This window comes from Narcine bancroftii, chromosome 13, assembly GCF_036971445.1.
Source record: "Narcine bancroftii isolate sNarBan1 chromosome 13, sNarBan1.hap1, whole genome shotgun sequence".
In the NCBI taxonomy this organism is placed as follows: Eukaryota; Metazoa; Chordata; class Chondrichthyes; order Torpediniformes; family Narcinidae; genus Narcine; species Narcine bancroftii.
The window spans coordinates 33,223,488-33,246,376 of record NC_091481.1 but is presented as its reverse complement, the minus strand read 5'-3'; the positions used below and the strand labels follow the sequence as shown (position 1 = coordinate 33,246,376).

The window sequence follows — 22,889 nt, the reverse complement described above, 5'->3', positions numbered from 1 at the left end:
TTTTAAAAATGTTTTGTGGTCCAGCATTGTGTTTTTACTTTAACCACAGTGCCTGCAGACTTTCGAGTATTACAACTGAGCTCCTTGAACAGGAGTACTGAGGGAGAAGCTTCTTCACACAGGGTGCATTTATTCGTGATGAAACTTACCATCATTATCTCAGGAGAAACAAGTACCATTGGACTGGGGGCTTAAATTAAAATGCAAAGAGACTGGGTATTGGAATGTTTCAAATAAGTGGAAATATGGAGTGAGTAGAACCACAAGAATTGAAAGTTTTACACAGAAAGGATATCAGTCTTATATGAAATGACAATATGGTCATTAAACTCTGAAATACTAAGTCTCTCACCACATTTTTATGCATTTTTTATGCCCTGCATTTTTATTGGTATTTCACAATACCAGCATTATACTTCATCTTTTCTGGAGGTAGAGGAGTTGGCTGAGGTAGTAAATAAATATTTTACACCAATATTTACTAAGAGGAAAAGGTGCTGATGGTGTCTCAGTGAAAGAAAATGTACTGCTGGATGGACTAAACAAAGGAGAAACTAGGAAGACCAGCTATTTATAAAGTTGATAAACAAAATGGTGCAGATGAGATTCATCCTCGTAATGTAAATGAAAATTAGAGACTTTCACCCCAATGTTCCAAATATCAATAGAAAATAAGTGTTTTCTCCACTTATTTGAAACATTCCAATGCCCAGTTCCTATACATTTCAAGTTAAGGACTGGAAATGTTGTAAATAACCCACCATTTGTTCAATGTAGGGTACCTGCAGACCAGTTCTTGCAACAATAACCAGAGAAAACTAGCAGTCACCTGAACAGCCTGGTGAAATGGACAGACAGGTGGTACATGAAATTCCATGTTCAGAACTGTCATTGTTTGGTGGGAAGAGTGGGTTGAGGCAGAAAAAACAAGTGCACAATTCTCAAATGTTCAGAGCTTGTTAAAGGCAAATTTAAAAAAGAGCTTTTGGGGTTCTGGCCTTCTTTAATAGGAATACAGAGCAAGGAAGTCATGAATGGAGGGTGGAATAAATATTTACTTTCATGTCACGTGAAGAGGCTTGAGAAATTGACATTGCTTACTTCAGAACAGTGAAAACTGAAGAAGGGCTAATGGAGACAGCGAAATGGTATAGAAAATTATATGGAGGAACTGTATGCAATGGCGAAGTGAATAAAAGAACAAAAGTGATTGGCAAATCTGAATGATCTGAAGAAAAACACACACATGCACAGACATATGTAGATGTGCGTACGCACACATGTATACATACATGTCTATCAGTAATGGGAAAAACCAAATATGCAAGATTCTGGGAAGAGGATGGAGAAGGGAGACTGGGTAATTTGCTATTGCAAAAGAATTGGTTTGGATTCAATGGACCAGACAGCCTGTGTGTTGCAACCATTCTGTGATGGTACAAATCAGGCACAGCCAATGAAGGCAAGCTTTATCTGTAATGCTCAAATATAAACAAATAGTAAAAATGAACAATAAAATCTTACCAATGCAAAAAGGTTAACTTGAATGTAAAGTGCTTCTACTTCCTTCTCTGTTATTTCATCATCGAGCCCTTTATACTCTTTGAAAGCTTCAAGGTAGGATTTCAGCCACTCTAATTGCATACCTTTATCTGGATACAAGCTGTAATCAACTTCATTTGTACCTTTGAAAAGAGGATGAGAAAAGATATATGCATGAGAAACAATTCTTAAGTAACATGCTAGAGTAAAAGTCCTAAAATCTGGACTGCTCAGGTTTGGGTCGGTCTGGATTTTTGGATTCTCCGACGGTACTTTTAAAATTCAAATTTAAGGAGAATAAAAAGTTGAACAGGTAAATTTTGATAGTTTATTAATTAAACATTTTTCATATAAATCCAAACTACAAAAAAAAAATTCATTCCTTTCCTGGACCTCTATGCCGCTTCTGCACGCAGGCACACAAAAGCCCGCTAAGTTTTAAAAGTTTGAGAGTTTTCGAGAAGTCCGGATTTTGGGGTGATCTGGATTTCTGGCATCTACATTTTTTGACTTTTACGGTACAAATAAAGAGCCAACCCAACCAAAACATTCAAATGCCTTGCCTGCAAATTCATTGAAATGGTTCCCGATGTCATATGCCTGGTAGTTGTACTCTCCATACTCGTAATCAATAAACTTCACTTGACCTGTCAGAGTACAAAAATAATTAAATCAATGTGTACAAGTGAATTCCAAGATGTCTTAAAATTAGAATTAGTTCTCTCCTTCGTTTAATACAAGCTTAGAATAGAGGACCATCGCCTTCCCAAGATCGTGTTCTATGGCGAGCTCTCCACTGGCCACCGTGACAGAGGTGCACCAAAGAAAAGGGACAAGGACTGCCTAAAGAAATCTGCCACATTGACCACTGCCAGTGGGCTGATCTCGCCTCAAACCGTGCATCTTGGCGCCTCACAGTTCGGCGGGCAGCAACCTCCTTTGAAGAAGACCGCAGAGCCCACCTCATTGACAAAAGGCAAAGGAGGAAAAACCCAACACCCAACCCCAACACACCAATTTTCCCCTGCAACCGTGTCTGCCTGTCCCGCATCGGACTTGTCAGCCACAAACGAGCCTGCAGCTGACGTGGACTTTTTACCCCCTCCATAAATCTTCGTCCGCGAAGCCAAGCCAAAGAAAAGAATGCCAAGTATAATTACAAGGAATTTATTGCACCAAAACAGACCTACCTCCCTACTGTTTCATATCTAACCTAACGAGCATTTCTTTGCTATTTTCTCCCTCAAACCTTCCTGGTTGCTTCTCTGATCCATGTATCCATGACATAAGTTAAAAATGTTCAACATTTCACCATTGTGAAATTCCCCATAATGTTGATTGGTGTGTATGATATATGATCCCTTGTTTTAGACTGGCCTGTTACTAAATTTAAGTGAGAGATCTTCCTGCAGTTAAGTAATTTTAATGTTTATGAATTGAAATAGTTTGCAATTGCATAACCATCTAATGCTTGCTTCTCTACCCTTTGGCCCACAGTATCTACACAATTACTGAGTGTTGTTTTGTGTTAGAACTCTTCATTTAATACCAGTTACAAGCAGAGAAATCAGTAATACTGACAAAGTGTATGCTTTGAGATTGCATGTATCTCACTTACAGAAATCTGTTTTCACCACTGCTTTGTTTACCTTTAATCTACCTCCTAAGATAACTTCATGCCAGTGATACTTTCCTTTCTGCTTCCTGGCAAACATTCCTTCCCAGAACTTTTGCTGGATTTGTCAGGGTCACTCTCTGATTGAAAGGAGACCGATCTCTATCTGAATGAGTGGCAGACAACAGAAACATTTCATGTGTTGGAGCTGATGTAATAAAGGCAAAAACTTGGAAGAGGGCAATCTTGTGACAATTTTTGTGTGATTCAAATTATATCAAACCTATGATGCATTGCAATTATTATTTCGATTCCATATCAATGAAGATAGAAGAGATTTTCTTCAACAGTATCTAATCAAGCAAATACCCAACCTCCCTGCTGAGGAAAGCCCAGGTCTCCAAGAACAGTGATTCTCCATCTTTTTAGTCCAATTGTCCATTTATGAATAATAATGGCAATTACAATCTAGAAAACAATTTTAATGGAAAAAACACTGTATATTCAAGTCAAATTAACGAAAACCAAGTTCTGATGAGCAGAACTGCCTTGTTTCTTTCAGGTCAGGTGTAGGAGTTGGCAATGCATGATGTTACGCAGAAGAAAGAAAAACTAAAATTGAAATCGAATGGAAATTTCCGAGCATACACATTCAGATGCTTCAATCACAAACTTTTACTTAATTCTCTTAGAGCTAAATTCTGCTTTTTAGTGATCTTTTGTGTTGAACAACATGACTCCTTAGAAGAGAAAATTTTTTAAATTTTTGTTTTGCTTTTGATGTGTGGATTCCTGGTTCAGAAGTGGTATCCACCATGGCAAAGCTCACCATGCCAATAAACTGGCTTCACCTCTCAATTCAGAATTTAGATACTAGAAAATTAATCATACATTTCTTTTAAAGAGTCGAACTGCCAACATACAACCATTGTACACAGCTATATTATTTAGTAATTCAATTGCACTTTCTACTAGCTAATGTACTGGCAGAGACAGATAAATAGTCACATTCTTCAGTCTGGGGTGCATTTAGTTATTAGGAAGAAACAACACACACTAATCTACGACACCATTACATCAATTAAATCCTTGCCAAGGGAGACATTTAGTTATCAAATTGCTAGACAAATTAAAACTCCATCTTCTTGACAATAATCAGATTCTAAATGGTTTATATATACATATATGGAAAAATACCATCCCCTTTAGTCCCATATCTAACTACATCATGTTATTTTATACTGCTTATTACTGAGGAAACCACAAAAAACTTACAATAACCTGCTGTATACTTCATAAACAAAATATTACTGTTTTCCTTCCTTGTTCTTTAACCTACAGGTGTTCTTGCTGAATTATAATACATTAATGGTCTAAACAATAATTCATCCTCATTGATTAAAATGTTGAGAAACAAGAACATCTGGCTTTTTTTTTAATGATTTTGATGATTTTTTTAAAATGATTTTTGAGGAGACTTGAGTCTTCTCTCAAGTGTTTAAACCCATATCTTTTCTATTGTAATGCCTTTTTGAAATATAGTAAATACATCTAGTGAATCATATTTCAAGTTAACTGACAGAAACTGCAAAAAAAAAATTGTCCATAAAACATGATTCTGTACCAGTAAGAAATAATAGAATAGGCTAATTATAATGGAATATTTATTATCGGTATTTTGTATTTATTACTTCTTTTTAATTCAATTACACAAATTAACTGTTCAATTGAAACAACTAAGAATTTTGGTTTTATTCAACATAGAAATTATTTCAAAAGTGATCTGTGCCAGAAAAATGTTTTGGTCATTGCAGATGTTAATATCTTTTATTCCTTATTGCTTGTCTGAATATGCCAGCTGAAAATGTCTGGTATATTAATTTGTGTGAAATGAAGTCCATGTGTACAAACAAAATCAAATATGAAATGTTTCCAAATGTCTGAAATTTATCCAATTTAGTGATAGAGTTATAAGTTATGTATCACATGGTGACTTTTCATCTTGTCAATATTTGGTAGAATATAATTCCTTATATCTCCAATTACCTGCCATACTTTTCATTGTTTGCAGAATATAAAATTATTGTGTGGCTAAGGTATCGTACACATTTTGATAAGTTTAACATTGCTTCCCTGAGCTCATCAGGACCTTTATTGCAGAGTTAGTTTTTCTTCACTATGGTGGAGAGCATTGGCATCACCAGAGGAGTGTGGACTGCACCGGGTGACACCATCAGATGGGGTGACACCAAAGTGACTGTCTCTAAAAATTCTGTGCAGTGTTTCAGCAGAAAAGCATTTTTTAATAAAAATAACCCTGTAGTTGGTTATAACAACTAAAACATTTTTCATAATCCCAGTTTACATGCATCAATATACCTACAAGGCTAAAACTCTTTGCTAATTTACTTTTTGAACCTTCTAATGTGCTCCAGTCAGTGCTGTCATTGTTACCCAATTACAATGAGGCTTTGAATCACGTGGATTTGTCTACATGCACTACAAGCCCACCCTGTCATTTTTGTTCCTGCTAGTGTTTCTATAGTCAATGTTTTTGTCAAATTGTCTGGTGTTTTAGCCACAATTTTGTGGTAATTAGTATTTGTTTTCTTACTGAATTTTCACTTTAACCACATGAAACTATGCAAATGTTAATACATTTAGGCTGTGCATATGATATTGTAATTTAAAGGTGTAATTTTAAAAAAAACTAAGAATTTTGGTGCCTATGTAGATTATATACAACAATAAACTCATTACTGAACAAACACTCATAGTGATGTCAAGTTTGCTAAGATTTGTCACACAGCATATTAAAAACTCAAAAAAGTTTTAAAAATATGAAATAGATAATAATGGGCACTCCAATATTTAATATGTCAATCATTCTTTTCCAGCACGTTTAAACAAAAATAATTTCTAAATATAGAACGATGGAAATAGCGTAGGTTATTCTTTCCCTGGCGCTGCTCCAACATGGAGTACATACAATCATGACTGATCTTTAACCTCAATTGGCCCTTCTTATATTAACCTCTTATCTCTCAACATCCAAAAATTCCTGGTTTTGAATCCATGGAAGGATTTCCTGAGAAATGGGTAATTGAGGGGAGTAATGATCATTCATTAACGAGTGATAATGAGTAACTGTGCTCCTTTCAGGTTCGTTAGGATAGATGGGGAAAGTGATCTGGATGTAAATGCTCAAAATTTAAAATGCAGCAAATGAATGAGCCGTGATATGTATGTAGCCACTGAAATGAAGGATAGGCAACTTCTCCAATTCAGCGAGATTTTAAGCATTTCGGTGAGACAAACATGGCAGTACTTGCCCAGTGTGATAATTAATTGCGGACAAGTCTCATTCACACCTTCAAATGAGATGTAATATTGAGAGAAAAATAGGACCATGATTTTGTCATGGACGTTAATATACAGTATCTGAAGCACAACTATGATTGGAGCTATAAAGTCAGATGAAAGGCCAGGGTAAAATAAATTAGAACTTTGTGTCTGAGCTTACACTTTTCAATCTGTAAATGGACGATGACGATTCAGGTTAAGTGGAGCAATATGGACAGAGTTACAACTCTGATTTATCCACAATTGGATTCTCTGAAATCCTCATTTATCCAAAAAATTTCTTGGAGCTGAACTGACTTCACAGGTTGAGAAAAAATTCACTCGACATGAAATTAGAACGACGATTGACTTCATTTCAGGTAACTCCCTCCCCTCTCTCATTCCACATATAACCATATAACCATTTACGGAGCGGAAACAGGCCACGTCAGCCTTTCGAGTCCGCACCAGTTCACTAGAAGTCCATTAGCTCAAACCTCCCACTCACTGCTAATAACTCTCCAACCCCCTCACCTCCATGTACACATCTTCTTTACCTTCCCTTATTGACTTTTCTCCCTAACCCTCCCTCTCAAATTGCATGTCACTGTCTTCCAACTGCAAGCGGTCAGAAGAATCACTTGTCCTGGTGTCATCAAAGAGAGTGGCCTCCTGGGCAGGAGCAGGAACTCGGGCTCAGTAGCTTTCCCTCCTCTCCCCTTCCTTCCCGCTCTTCCCTTCTCGGCATAACAGAGCTCCAAACAATGAACCGTCCCCTCGGCCTACTACCACACAGACTCCCTGCTGTGCATGTGCAGTAGGCTTAGGGGAGGATATGGAGTTGAGACTCAGAAGCTCCTGTGACTGGAGAGATGTGCCTGTTGACTCACTAGTGAGTCTCTCACCAGACCAGGAAGCTTCCCCGGAGATCAGTAGCAGTGGTTGGTCAGTCTCGGTGACCAGCAATTGGGTATGTTGGGGATTGGCAGCAGCCAGCATATTTTTTGGTGAGAATTAAGCATTATTTTAATGCTTAAAAAGCCTTCCATTGTGTTTAAACATTGATACAAGTGATTTGCAGAGGCTCTGAGAGCTCAGCGGTTAGAGCACTGGTCTTGTTATCCAGGGGTCATGAGTTCATTCCTTGCTGGGACCCTCATTCCTGTGAGGGAAGCTGGACAAAGTGGCAGCTCTCTGTCTTCCTTACAATAGACAAAAAGTTAAAGAATTTCATGCATGTTACATTATAGATGTAGCATTATAATAATGGAACCTTTACCCTTTACTGGGCTGTTTTTTTTTAAATTACCAGTTCTCCGAAAAAAAACGTTTATCCAACAAACGCGTGATCCCGACCATTTTGGATGATCAGAGTTGTTCTGTACTAGCCATGTTTTTCAATGTTCTTAACTACAAAAAAAGTGCTTCACTCTCATAAGGATACAAAGAGGCCCTGAGAAAATTGAGGGTACAGATGAGGAATTTATGGAGAAAAGGACTGAATGAGCACAGAAGAATTAATGGATTTAAATTGTACAGATGCAGGGGCTAAAGAAGGCGACTTCAGTCAGGGAAAAAGGCACAAGCTTTGATAATGACAGTTATCACACATCAAATGAGCTTTTGTTAAATTTTTTTCAGAAATTGCAAGCCTCTGCCTGGAGCAACTATTATTATCCATTCCCAATTGTCTGAGAGAATGGAGAGATAGACTGCTTCCTTAAACAGGTGAACTTCTGACTTTCATAGTATTGTTGGGTATGAAGCTCCAGGATTTAGACCCAGTGACAATGAAGGAACAGCAATGTACTTTCGTGGGGAAGCTGCAGCTGGTATTTGACACGCTGAAATCAATCAGACTTTAGACAACTTAGTTGGTCATCCATATTAATACCATTTGTGTCAAAAATCAAATATATCTGAGCAGAATGGAAAACCTATTCCATTTAGAACAATGCAGTGAAATAAGGAATTAACTAAACAGATTAGGATTAAAATGCACATTTTTTCCTTCGAATTTTCACAGGATACCAATTCAAAGCAGTAAGATTTTTTTCCCCTATGGTGGAGAACAACTTGAATTTCTTTAAAAAACAAGTTTGAAGGTAACTTGTTTTTCAAATAAAATTCAAATTTTACTTTCATATCTGTGAAGTTGACTTAAGGATACCCAAGCAAATATTTCCTTAATACATTGGGATATTCTAATTTGATAAAGTAATTCAGAGGTTGAAGGCAACCTTCATAAAAATATTGCATTTAATGCATCCGATATTCAGGGTATAATTTGTATCTGATCAAGTTTACATAATCTATTCCAAAATGAAGACATTTGTCATTATATATTAAGCTCTTCAACTATGAATCCAAAACATAAGTTTTTTGATGTTCTTAATTACTCTCATAAGGAATTATCTGCTACAAGTTTTCAAAGTGAGAAAAGTTGGAAGACATTACCTGGAACTGGCATTTAATTACAGAAATAAAACCTTATTTGCAAACTTTATAGTTTTAACAGTACAATTCAACACAATTGTGATTGCATATTGAAATAATCCTACGACATATTAAACCAAATCATAGAATTTTTAAAAATTACTTATACATTTGATTCACAAAAATAACATGAAGGCCTTTATTCTGGAGGGGTATCTTGAGATAAACAATCAAAAGCCAAAACAACTGAAATACAAATAAAACTTACAAAGATCATCCAATAATGAAGCCAACAAAACAGAGACTGACCAATTTCTAACTCGGAAAAAAGCAAACTAATGATATTATTAATCTTTATTTAATGCCCTGAAAAAAAACCAGTACACCAGCATTTGGCTGCGACAATGTACACCTAATATTAACAAGAAAGATGAAGCAAACTCGGAGTCAAAAAGACAAAATTACAGGTTGATTAGATTTAAAATTATTTACTCACTGCATTTTAAAACAAAAATAGCAAAGTCAAATGAAAACGAATGCAATGGATGCTTCTTTTTATTGAACAAATAAAATACAAGGCACATTTTAAAATGATTGCAACACCATATTTAAAGGGATAATTTTGTATGACAACTGGTATTTGACAGAGAAGAGAGAGATGTAAATCACATACTGATTTTTTTTTTTCTGAAGAGACTCGAAATTCCTTACTCTAATGAAGCACACCAATCATCTGTAAATTTCTTAAAATGAATGCAAATACTTCAAAAATATACTTCTTACAAATCCAAGACCCGACGTAAGAATGCAACGCAAGGCTGGGACAAAAATTTAGGAAAATACATCTGAATTTAAAAGCAAACTTCTCTATGATAGTCAATACAGAGGGATGTGCCACAAGCACAATATCTCTCCATTTCTCCACCACTGGTAGGATTTATTGGGCAAATAACGGCATCTTAGATCTGAAAAGATGTATAAATTTAGAATGACATGGAAATGGAAAACTATGAGCAATTAATCTCCATTTAGAACAGAAATGTTTAATATTTTATCATAAGATTTCTGCTGTAAATCCTATGACAGCAAGTTACATTCATTTGAGTTATGGAAATTCACCCTTACAGAGTTCACAAAATTACTACCCAAAACTTTGAGATGCAGACTAAAATTTACTCACGTGGAATTTGTGAAAGAAAGCAAATAAATCAAAAGCAACGTTTAGTATTTTTTAAAATTTGCACAGGTGACTCAATTGGCCTATTTTATTAGGAATGTAGCAACCCGGCCTCCAAATAATGTGGAGGGAGTGGATTCATGTGCAGTTGTAGGCTTGATGGGCAGAATGGCCTATCTCACAATCAAATGGGCAATCCTTCATCCTGAGAATTTTGTGAGAAGAGATGCCGTTCTCGTTTAACCTATCTGGTCACCCAAAAACCTTGTAGCTCAAATAATATTCCCTCTCATTCTTCAAAGCTCTCATGAATTATGTTCCATCTTGTCTATTCTTACCTCATAAGAAGTTCCCTCCATAATTAGAATAATAATTAGGGTGGCCCAGTTAGTGTAGCAGTTAGCTCAGAGCTATTATGCATCAGAAACCCAGATTTGAATCCAGCACTGTCTGCCAGGAGTTCTTCCCGTGTGCATGTGTGGGTTTCCTCCGGGTGCTCTGGTTTCCTCCCACCCTCCGAAACGTAAGGGGTTGTCAGTTAATTTGGGTGTAATTGGGAGGCAAGTTTACCTGGTCAAAATCAGCTTCTACTGAGCTGCAAATAAACATTTAATTCTGGTGAACCACTTCCAATGAAATACTATCTCTCCTTATGGAATGGGACTAAAATTTCTCACCATACTCTTGATGAGACTTCACTTCTGCAGCTGCAGTAAGACTTTACTATTTTTGTATTCCAACCCCTCTTGAAATAAGGGCCAATATTCAATTAGACCCCTTTGCCTATGTACTGGTGTTTCAAACACAACGATCCCCAAATCTTACTGGGCTGATACTTTCTCCAGAGTTGATCTGTTACTCTTCCTTCCAAAAATGAACTTCATATTTTCCCCAAATATTATACCTACCTTAAGTAGACATCAATACACTTTCCTTCACTCACAAAATGAAAATATCACTAAGATTTATTCAACAGTTACTTTCAACTACAAGTTATTTTTATAAATGCTCGAGGATATATAAAAACTATGCTAAATCACACAAGACGGACGTCATTCCGAGATTGACTTCATTCAGCACCTCCACAGAACTCCAATAGAAATACTAATCAGGAGTAGACCACTCATCCCTTGTGCCTGCCCTGCCATACATTAAGATCACAGCAGATTAATTTAAGTCTTCATTCAACATTCTTGACCATCTTTGCTAACAGCTGTCCTAGTTTTCTTCACTTTTAAAAATATTCAGACTCTGCTTCCATGATCCATCGAGGAAGTGTTCCGGAAGCTTCTGAACCCCGGGGGGGGGGGGGGGGGGGGGGGACATCCTCTCCACTCTCTCAAGATTTCAGAATCTTGTACATTTCAACCGTTCCCTCCCTCTCTTCTAAACTTCAGCTGATACAAGTCCAGTACCTATACTATCCAATCTATCCACCTGAGACAGCCCAGCATTCCAGGTATTGGGCTAGTAAGCCTTCTCTGAACTGTTTCCAAACACTTACATTCTTCCTCAAAATAAGACCTATTCCGTGTACAGATTTGGATTTACCTATATCACTGAAACATAACCTCCCTACTTTGGTATTGAATTCCCCAGCAATCAACAAAAATATTGTTAGCCGTCCTAATTATTGGTTGTACTTACATATATGCCTTTTGCAAATCATGCACTGGACCACTGAGGTCCAATCACCTAAATAACAAGGTATTTTTCTCCTGCAATAATGGATAATAAATAACATAAGCAAATCCAATGTTTATTTCTCACAAATGTAACAGTACACAATGTCCTTCGTCACTGCATCAACAGACAATAAGTAAGTTGACATCGGCATATATCTGTATCAAAATGAATGACAATTGTACACTTGCACTTGGATTCTTTCATTTCTCTACATTATTATTTGACTGAGGGTTATACAAGTTCACAAGACTTGTTGCATTGCTCTGGCATCCAATCCACATTCTGCTAAACATTTCCCTCCAAGAGCCGAGTTGAAAATACTTAAATAGACCAAATGGAAGAAAGAACAACTGTCAGCTTCAAACAATACATGGTATGAAAATGTAACAAATTAACATTGGTGGTTTACAACTGGAACAATCAAGCCTGCCTACCCATACAACCAATTCATAACAAATGTCCACTATTCTTTAAACAAAGGATGTGTTGTCTTACCCTTGTACCAATTTAACTGGCATTACAGTACCTTCTGACCATATTCCCTTCAGCTTAACAATAATTGGAGGAAATCAAGGGACATGTTGTTAATGAAGAAAAGTGGAACTATGGCTAAAGACCAGTCGTGATCATATTGAATGAGGAACAGGTACCAGAGCCTACTTCTAATTTTAGTTCTTCAGTAAATGTAAACATCAATACACCCCCGCCAAAAAGAAATCTGAAGAAATAGGCTATCTGCCAAATCAGAATGAACTGCAACAAGTTAAATAAGGAAGTCTGCAGATGCTGTGATTGTAGTTTAGACAAAAATGCTGGAGAAACACAGCAAGTCAGGCAGTTTCACCATCCCGGTTACCTTTCATCCTTCTTCATTCAGAGCTCCCCTCCTCCTATCATTATTCAGTTTTTTTCTCTTGTGCCCTCCCACTCATGTCCACCTATGACCTCTTGCCTGTGGGCATAGGCATAACTAGGGTATGGCAGCCATGACACATGCCCTGGGTGCCACGTTTCAACCTGCTGTGCTGAGTTTCTCCAGCATTGTTTCACAGTGTCCGCAGACTTTGGACTTTTACTCCAGGGAGTGTTTTTATTTTTCTTGCTCAGCATCCCAGGCCCATCAGCACCCATGGGCAGCACCACCCGTGGCTCCCACATTGATTGATGCTGGGGATGGTTGGTGTGCCGCAGTCCGGTGTGCTGCGGGTTATGGAAGGGCCGAGGGTCATCACGTGCATCCCACCGCTGAGCTCAGCCTTAGTTCCAATGTTGGACACGTCACAGGGAAGGGGGAGCGGGGCCTGAAACGAAGCCCAAGCCCTTCATCAGGGCATGAGCAAAATGCAGACAGGCGATTGAACAAAATGTTGGGGGGGGGGGGGGGAAACACAGACCTGTAGGCAAGACGTCATAGGTGGACAGGGGTGGGAGGGTGCAATAGAAAAAAATATAAGAATAGGAGGAGGGGAGTTCTCTGAATGGAGGAGGAGAGGGGGGTTAGAGAGCTAGAGGATGGAGGGATGGTGAAACACGGGAGACAGAAACCAGAGAAGTCAATGTTAATGCCTCTGACTGGAGAGTGCAGAGACAGCTTAGGTTTGGCTCCTCCAATTTGCAAGTGGCCTTGGTTTTGGGAGTGCTTGAGGCCATGGATAGACATGTCAGCACAGGAATGGGGCATGGAATTGAAATGGTTGGCCACTGGGAGATCCCCGCTATTGCAGCTGGCAGAGCAAAAGTGCTCAATAAAACAGCCTCCCTGTATGTGTCATTTCTCTCCAATGTGGAGAAGGCCAACAGCGGGATGAATGGCTGCAGTGGGTGACCCCCACAGAATCACAAGTGAAATGTTACTTCACAAGGAAGGACTGTTTGGGGAATCCAGTGAGGGACAAAATAAACTGCCCAGGAAGACACTCAGCTGGTAGAAAACAAATGCTTCCAGCTCCACATCAGGTACATGTACATGCACCCTATGTCTGAATGAATCCTGTCTTAATGTCACCAAGTTAAACAGCGGAAAAGAAACATTCAGATTAGAGCACTTCCATGAAATGCAGTGAATGTGAAAGGAAAAAAAAAAAATCTAGGGCCACATTAATACTCCTTTGATCAAAGGTACTTTAGATATTAACCAAAATTTTAAAAATATTTTCTGCTCGCTTCTTTCCTCTGAATATTTAAATATTATTCCAGAAACATTCCGTATTAACCTCTTTTAGGCTCCAATAGTGATTTTTACCAGACTCCTGATATCTAATCGTAAATAAAACCCAGACAACAGGGCAATTTACTTGAAACAAACCACCCAATTTCTTTCGAGTGTGATTAACAGACTAATGAAAAATATAGCAAATTTTTGTCGGAATTTACCTTTTTTTTCATTGTAGATGATATTTTTACACAACAGATCATTGTGACAAAGCACTACTGGTGACCTGAGGTTAGAAAGGTGCCTCTTCATCCAGCCCAATTCTTGTTTAAGTTCCTGATAACCAGATACTTCGAAGGAAAACCTGCAAGGGTGAGTGTTTGGTTAGTATTCTTTTAGTGGCCTCAAGAGATCAAATCTAATTCCACTCTAACATAGAACACACTTGCTTTTATATACTCAGAATAAATAGAGAGGATATTAGCATTTTAACTATTATGGCAAAGTTTAAGTCATACATTCACAAGCGTGTGAACACTTTCAGCGGAGTACAACACAAATATCGAAATCTCCTTTGGAAATGTTGGCAACACAGTGATGAACAGTATTACAAATTAAATGCATTTCCAGAACTTTAGAGCACATGGTCTAAAAATAAACATCACTAACTTGAACAGGACTTAAACAGTGAATCTGTCTGTACACTGAGGTGATGGAATCCAATGCAAAGCACACACTTGGCAAGATTCCCCTGCCTATAGAGCCTCCAGTGAGTTAGACCTAGTGCAGGGTCCATGAAATCACTTCATGAGCAGATTTTACAACTGTAAGGAAGATCAGGTTATCCATCTTAATGCTGTTCACCACAATGTTTCTTTCATTTATGCAAATTAAGTGTCTTTAGTCATTTTTTAAGAAAGGAGGCACAGTTGGTGTCATGTATTATAGCAGCAGTGACTTGGGGTCAAACCCTCCGCTGTAAGGAGTTTGCACGTTCTCTCCATGGCCACGTGGGATTTCTCCGGCTGCTCCAGATTCCTTCCTCATCTTAAAGATATAGAGTTAATTGATTTATTGGTCATGTGTGTATTTGGCCAGCACGGGCTTGTCGGTCGAGAGTGCATGTTTCTATGCTGTATCTTTGAATCATTTTATTTAAAAATTCAATTTAACTGTTCATTTCATTGTCCAGTTTTCTTTTTAAACATCAGAAACATTTCTAAGGTATGAAAAATTTGACAGCTTCAACAAATGGCGAAGCAGGGGGGAGTCACGTGATGGAGTAGTGGCTGGTCGGGTGGAACCAACCCTCTCCAGAGAAGAGGAAAAAAATGTGTGAAAAAAAACAGAGCTCAATAAACATAAAATCCAGGAAGAGAAAGATAAAGTTACAGAGAAGAGACAGAAGATGGCACCCAAAAGAGAGAAAGTAAGAATAACAGAGAAAAGGGAAGAAGGAAAATCACTGGAGAAGAAAGAAGGCCTTACCTGCACTTCGGAGCAGAGAGCCACCGTGGAGAGGAGCGGCCGATCTCTGGTGTTGGTGAGTCCCCAGAGGAGTGGTGTCCTCCCGACTGGCAGACTTCAAAAATGGCTCTCAGAGCCAAGAAGAGGTGCGCAACTGCGCACGCGCAACTCTCGAGCATGCGCAGTGAGCAATTAAAAGAAAAGGTTAACGCCGGCGGGAGGGGGACTCAGCTGAAGAGCGGCCAGCTGAGAGATGCCTAGTATCGGGGCGTTCGGCTGGGGGAAGCAAGCAAGAAAGAAGAAGAGTGGTGAGAAAGAGAATGAAGGGCTGAAAGAGGGCGAGCGGCAACGGGGCAATTGGAAGGGGGACGACCTGCGGCAGGAGGCCCAGCAATGGGTCGGCCTCCAGCAGGGGGCCCAACAACGGGTCGACCTGCAGCAGGAGGCCCAACAACGGGAGGCACAGCAGCTGGAAGCCCAGCAAGGATACAGAAGCAGCTCACCAGAGAAGGATGAAGATACAAAGATACAGAGAAGAAGATGACACAGACAAAGATACAGACATAGATGAAGAGGAGGATGAAGACCAAGAATTTCAAAGGAAAGAAGAAGGTAAAATAGAAGGACAAAGTTTAGATAAAGCCTTTTTGGAAGAACAAATGAGGTGATTAAAAGAATGGCCATCATTAGAATTTAGTTCAATCAAAAGAAAAATGAAAAGAGCTGATGACAGAATGCAAAGCTTAGAGTTGGTCATGACTGAAATAGGGAAAAGAGTAGAAAATGTGGAGGAACGAGAAGCTGCGGTAGAAATGGAGATAAATGATTTAAGAGGGAAGTTGGAAGAGAGCGAAAAAAAATTAGAGACACAAGATTTATTGCTACAAAAAATTGATGTATTGGAAAACTACAGTAGGTGAAACAGCATAAAAATAGTGGGCTTGAAAGAAGGGTCAGATATGAAGGAATTTATAAAAGGATGGATCCCGAAGGTGCTGGGAATGACAGATTCACATGAAGAAATAGAAATCGAAAGGGCGCATAGAGCACTAGTACCGAAACCGCCACCACATCAAAAACCGAGATCCATATTGGTAAAATTTCTAAGATATACGACAAGAGAAAACATACTGGAGCAGACACGAAAGAAGGTTAGAGAAGACAATAAGCTGTTGGAATATAAGGGACAAAAAATATTTTTTTACCCGGACATAAGCTTCGAATTTTTAAAGAAGAGGAAGGAATTCAACATGGCGAAAACAATCTTATGGAAGAAAGGGTATAACTTTATATTAAGATATCCAGCAGTACTCAAAGTATTTATTCCTGGGGAACGGAATAGACTGTTCTCGGACCCAAAGAAAGCCTGAGAATTTGCAGAACATTTGCAGGACAGGAGAAGAGAGGAGGAGGAGTGACAAGAAGGATGACCAGCAAGAAAATATACAAAATTATGTAAAAATATAAAGTAAAGATAATGTATATATAAAGATTTAAAGATGGATAAGGGAAGGGGAAGAAGGGGGATAAAAGAGAGAGAGCGTTGTTATAAGTATAGGAAAATAGTGTTCTCTGAGGGGGGCTGGGGGGGAGAATAATGGTCACTGCAAAATTGGTTGACACTTGCGAGTACATTCGCAAACCGAATGGAAAGGGGAGTTGTGGTGGCCGTCAAGGGACAAGGGGTAATCCAAGGAGGGGAGGTTCATTTGGGTTCAAAGGGTTATTGCTTGTGGGGATTGTTGGGGTATTTCATGTCTTAAGTGTGTTATCATATATTGAGATTAAAAAGGAAAACTTAAAAAACAGTAATGGAAAAAAGGGATAGAGGTGATGAAGAGGCGGAAAACAAGTGAAAATAAAGATATAAGATGGCCACGTTGCACTATATGACTATAAACATTAACAGAATATATAACTAAGTTTAAGTGTATCCCATTGGAAAAACAAATCACATATAGTTTAAAAGGTTTGAAAAAACCTGGGAACCATATATGGAACATAACAGAAAGAGCAGGCCGAGGACCACCACCACCACCCAAAATGATAAGAAGATAAACACGATCAGATTTAATGTGAATAAGTAGATGATACGTCTTTTTGGTTTGTATTCCTTTTGTATAAAGATATTGTTTTATTGTATTTTATATGTTCAATATTTACTGTTTTTGGAGGGGGGTGGGAAGGGGGAAGGGAAGGATGGGGGAAAAAAAGAGAAAATGTCCCTGTGAATATTTAAAGAGATGAATCTGTAAATATATTGGTTGATATGATTCATAGTGCGATAAATAAAGAATTACAAAAAAAAAACAAATGGCGAAGCAGAAAGCTTGGATCTCCGGCCTGTTAGTTTCCTTAAATGTTTAGTGTGCAGGACTTATTTATCCCTATTAGGTGAGTTTATTACATCACAGCAAACACTAGCTCAGTGCAAGATCCTGGTGCTACAGATCAGCCCTCCAGTTGGGTTAAAGATGCTTAGCTGACTTGTGATTTTCCACACTTGACAGAGTTCAGAACACACAAGAATTTGAATACAGGTAACACTGTAAAGTACTGCAAAGTGCAAAGAAACACAACAAAATCTGACACCACAAGAAGAACGAAAAGGATTTTAATGGGCATTTTAAAAACAAAATAAACTAATCAAGGTGCAAATTGATTGAATAGGCAAATTCCAGAGCTTAATCCTAAATGGAATAATGACAATTGGAAATTCCAAGAGTTCAAAATGATTTAAGCAGATAGATGCCAGGGAGAGCAAGCAAGGCTAGAAGAGTTCATAGCGAGTGATAAATCTCTTGAAAGGATAATCCAATTTCTCAAATTGCCCTAAAGGCTGATAAATCCAATTCACTAGATACTCAATGTTACATCTTAAACAACCTCCTTTCACTGCTAACTTTGGGAAGAAGGTACAGAAGACTGAAGTCTAGAGCCTCCTGGTTCAAAAACAGTTTTTATCTAATGGCTATCAGGCTCTTGAACTTCCCCTTACTATGCTAACCATAAAACTATTCCAGAACCACCAAAAACATGTCTGCACTATTGAAGCACCAGTTTTTTTTTCCTTCTTCCACGAGCTGTGAACATTTATCTATCCATTCCTTATATTTAATATCTCTTCCCGTACTTGAGTTATTTAATGCATACTTTCACAGATGGTGTATCCTATGCCCCTGTTTGGCTGCATTAACAATTTTAAGCATATTTACATCATACTTGAGTATATGACAATAAACTCAAACTCAAGAAAAAGACACAATACTGAAGCTATATGTATGATAGAGCACAAAATATTGTATAAATGAAAGAAAATGGATCATACCTTGTGAGGAAGCTTTCATTTGATAATTCTGTATAAACAAGGGTGAAATACTTTTCCAGTTTCAACCAAAGCTTTGGCTTAGGAATCCAACCATTATGAGTGCGAATAGAATGAATTTTTGCTAGCTGCCTGGTTATAAGCCTGAATTTCAAGAAAAGTTCAAACTGTCAAATTAAGGTCTTCAACAATTTACATTTTTTTTGTAGATGTTGCTATTTATTATCATTTGAAACTACTTACATAATCACCATTTAAGTACATAAATAGTTTAAAACCAGATCTGAGCCAGTTGGCTGGAGTTTTTGAAGGCATCTTCAATCTTTCATTTTTCTGGTGACCAAGAGCCTCAAATGACTCCCACTGAGCATCAACACAGAGGCATCCCAGGGCTGCAGACTTAGTCCCCTACACTCCCTGTACACTCATGACTGAGTAGTCAAGTTCAGCCCAAACTCAATCTACAAATCCACTGACGACATCAACCCAGTTGGCCAAATAATTGGAATTGATAAGTTAGAATGCAGAATGGAGACCTACAATCTGGATGGGTGGCGTCAGAAAACAACCTTACTCTCAGCATCTCCAAGGAACATTTTTGATTTTAGGAAGGAGAGGCCAAGGGAATATACACCTGTCCACATTGATAGGATAGAGATGAGAGAGTTAGAACGCAAGTTCTTGGGAGTCATATTTCAGAAGACCTTTCCTGGAACTAGCAGAGTCAACTATGAAGGAGGCATAGCAACACCTATGCTTTATAAGACGACCAAGAAGATTTGACATGTGGTTAAAAACACTATCAAATGTCTACAGCTACACTGTAGAAAGTATACTGACTGGTGCATCACAGTTCTGGTTTGGGAACTCAACTGCCGAGCAACACAGAAGATTCAAGAAGATAAGAAACCTAGCCAGGCTCATCAAAGGCTTCCATTCATTGAATGCATTTATGTGAGGTACTGCCTTACGAAGGTAGACAACATCAAAGTCCCCTCCATCACCCTGGTCACAACCTTCTCCCTGCAACCTTCAGGGAGAAGGTACAGAGGCCCTCAAGACCAGCAACTCCAGGTTCAACAACAGTTTCTTTCCAACAACGATCAGGCTCATGAACCTCCGCTTCTTGCACTAATTAGGGACTATTTTGAGACCACAAAAGAATTGCCTGCACTAAGTCACATTTTTTGCTCTAGAATTATTTATTGTCTTTTTTATCTTATTTCTCATTTTAATTCAATTGAGTATACTATTGAAGTTGATTTTTAGTTGTTTTTGTAGATGTGGTTGCTTTTTTTAAAAAATAAAGAACTTCCAGTGAAAGTAAGAATTTTGGTGCAATGTTAATTGTACAATGTAAATGACAATAAACTCATTAACATTTCTATAACTATTGAAAACAAAGAAAAGTAATACAAGGTTTGAGAACAATGTTGCCATTTAAAGGGAAAAATTCCCATGCAACTTAAACACCAGATGATAGTGCATTTTGGAATATTTGATTAAAGAATTTGTAACCAAACGTCTCAATTGCCAAAATTATGTTAAACACAATTCAACATCCATTATACGTAATTTTTTAAAAAAATTAAAAAGTAGCTCTAGAGATTTCCTATTACTTAAGTTAGGACAACAGCACTTTATCTGAGAGAAAGACACATTTGTCCTTTATTAATTTTCTCTGATCTGATTTAATGGATAAGACCCTCTAATCTTATCAGATTAGATAATGATAAGATTATAAAATGACTGTTAAAAGGTAATTTTAAGTCAATTTAATGTCAGATAAATAGTTTCCTTAATTTCAATGAATCTTCAGAATGTTTAAGGTCGAGGCGTTCTGCCTGTCATGGCAAGTTATATTTGAAATGGATATGTAATACAAATGAATTATTAAGCACTCCCCATGAACTATTCTTGACACTTGAAAACAGCATGGTGTTTGTTGAGAGATTTATTATCAGTTGCTTAAAATGTAAATGCTCCAAAATACTGAATTGCACAATGAATACAACATATAGAGGCCAGGCACAGGCTAAGTAAAGCAGAATTATGCATCCATTTTCACAAGTTCCCAGGAAAAAAAATCATTCACGAATTGGTCTATTTAAAAAAAAGTGCCACAATGACCAAGTGAATTTGAGGCACATTTTAAATATGAAAATAATATAAATTAACTTCTACATGTTAAGCTCTTAATTTAAAAAAAAGAAAGCATGATAGAAAATAATACCTGAAAACAGAGGGGTTCCTGACATGTTCTGAATCTAGTGCAGTGCCTTCCACAAATTTATAGCAGAGCCCATTCAGGAAGGTGCAATACAGCTGAGGTGCACACCCATGAGCATATAGGACACAAAAACTCTTCAGTTCATTTTCACGATCAATAAACAATTCTGTCTTGTTGCCATATATCCTCACCAAGACAACATCTTCTAATGAATCGCTAACATAACAACCAACAAGTTTGTTTGTGATACCATCTGTGAACACCTGTTGAACAAGAAATATTTGAATTAAAAATGTAAAGCTTATTGATACAATTGACAAGGGAAGTAACTACATTGCCTGACTACTAATAAGCCTAAATATGCCTGGGATTACCTGACTTGGAAGCTAAGTCGGCACAGGACTGGTTAGCACTTGGAGGGGCACGGGAACACCAGGTGCTGAATGTTTCTGTGAGGGGCCCTGGACAAAGTGGCGACTCTCTGCCTTACGGTTATCAAAAGTTAAAGAATTTCATGTATGTTACATTCTAAATGTAGTATTACCTAACAATAATAGAACCTTTACCTGTTCTAATCATGTTAGATTATTTTTATCTCCACCTTTAAATTAAAATGAACATGTTACTGTCAACAATTCATTCAGAAATTAACAATCATTATTGAATGTCTAACAGCTGCCAAAAACAATCGAAGGCAGAGTGGGCGGGTCCAAACTCAACCATCTTCAATCTGCCAAGAGGGGTCCTGCCAACGGCGACCAATCTAAAATGGGTACACCAGGTCGAAATGGGAAGGGCTGATGACATCGTCAGCCCGCGACAAAAGTGCAGGAAATTCAAAATGTAGCATCTGTTGTTCCACACTTTCCAGTGCGTACATCACAGTTGACGCTGGCATTGGTGCGATAAACATCCCGCCTCCTTTGCTTCAGGAAACTGGCTTGCAGTGTGAAATATCTCACAGAGTCGGCTTTTTTGTGCTCAGTGTAAACACGCAAGCCAGTTTCCCAAGATGGGTCATGTCTGCGGAAATACTGCGGCTTTGTAGTCGACTGAATCCACAAGTGATGTAATGCAAAATATTTTGCCTGATTGGATGCTCGACAACTGCCATTCTCAACCTTTTTTTCCAGCAATGGCCTCTACTCAGGGCCCCCTTTCCTATGAAGCAGTCAAATTTTAGTTTCATCTTCTTCCCTCCTTATGGTAGACAAAAATTAAAGAATTTTATGTACGTTACATTCTGAATGACAATAGAACCTTTTAAAAAAAACATTAAAAATTATTTATTACAGGAGATGAAAAGAAACAAGGCTTTCACTTAAATGTGCTGTGGCCCACTGGGGGCAGGGGGCATAGAGCTCCCATTGAGAATGGTTGCTCTACACTCAGCTCCCTTTACCAGAATCCTAACTTTTTTTTTGAACACATTAGTCCAGGCAGGGGTTACTGTAGTTGACAGGTAAGAAAGTACATGACACACTAGGCCAGCTGTAGGCTCAGCCCAGGCAGGGATCGATTTCAGAGTACATTAAACCTTATTTATGTTGTATTCGTGTTTTGAGTTAATATGGAAAAAGAAAGTTATTTTAATTATCCATGCCAGGTGCAGGAGTGAAATCAGGGCCATTGTTGAGAAAATTCACCAAAGTTTACCTTCAGTACTAAAAAAATGGCAGATGGCAGGTTCAAAAAAGTAGTGGAAAAAAAAGAACTGAATACTGTACTATCAGGTTACATGCATCAGCAAGCACTCACGTCTACAGATGATTGTAACTTGAAAAACAAGTGTCAGGACCAGTTTGTTGGAAATCTCCCCAGTGAACAAAGATGAGAAGAGCAAATTTTTACCCAACATTCTGCACTACTGAGCAAAAACAGAGGTGTTGCAGTAGAACATCACCGTTGACTAAAGCA

At 38.1% G+C, this 22,889-nt stretch overlaps 1 protein-coding gene across 1 annotated transcript in view; it reads right to left on the bottom strand.

Moving 5' to 3' along the window:
- The window catches only part of etnk1 (ethanolamine kinase 1), a 55,188-nt gene extending 33,318 nt beyond the window's left edge, over positions 1 to 21,870 (bottom strand). The window contains exons 1-6 of the mRNA XM_069907716.1: positions 21,751 to 21,870; positions 20,976 to 21,235; positions 18,746 to 18,886; positions 14,172 to 14,314; positions 2,106 to 2,189; positions 1,525 to 1,685 (exon numbers count right to left, since the gene is read on the bottom strand). Coding sequence (XP_069763817.1) covers positions 1,525 to 1,685; positions 2,106 to 2,189; positions 14,172 to 14,314; positions 18,746 to 18,886; positions 20,976 to 21,235; positions 21,751 to 21,870 — 909 coding nt within the window. The remainder of the gene's footprint in view (positions 1 to 1,524; positions 1,686 to 2,105; positions 2,190 to 14,171; positions 14,315 to 18,745; positions 18,887 to 20,975; positions 21,236 to 21,750) is intronic.
- Between the last annotated feature and the right edge of the window lie 1,019 nt (positions 21,871 to 22,889).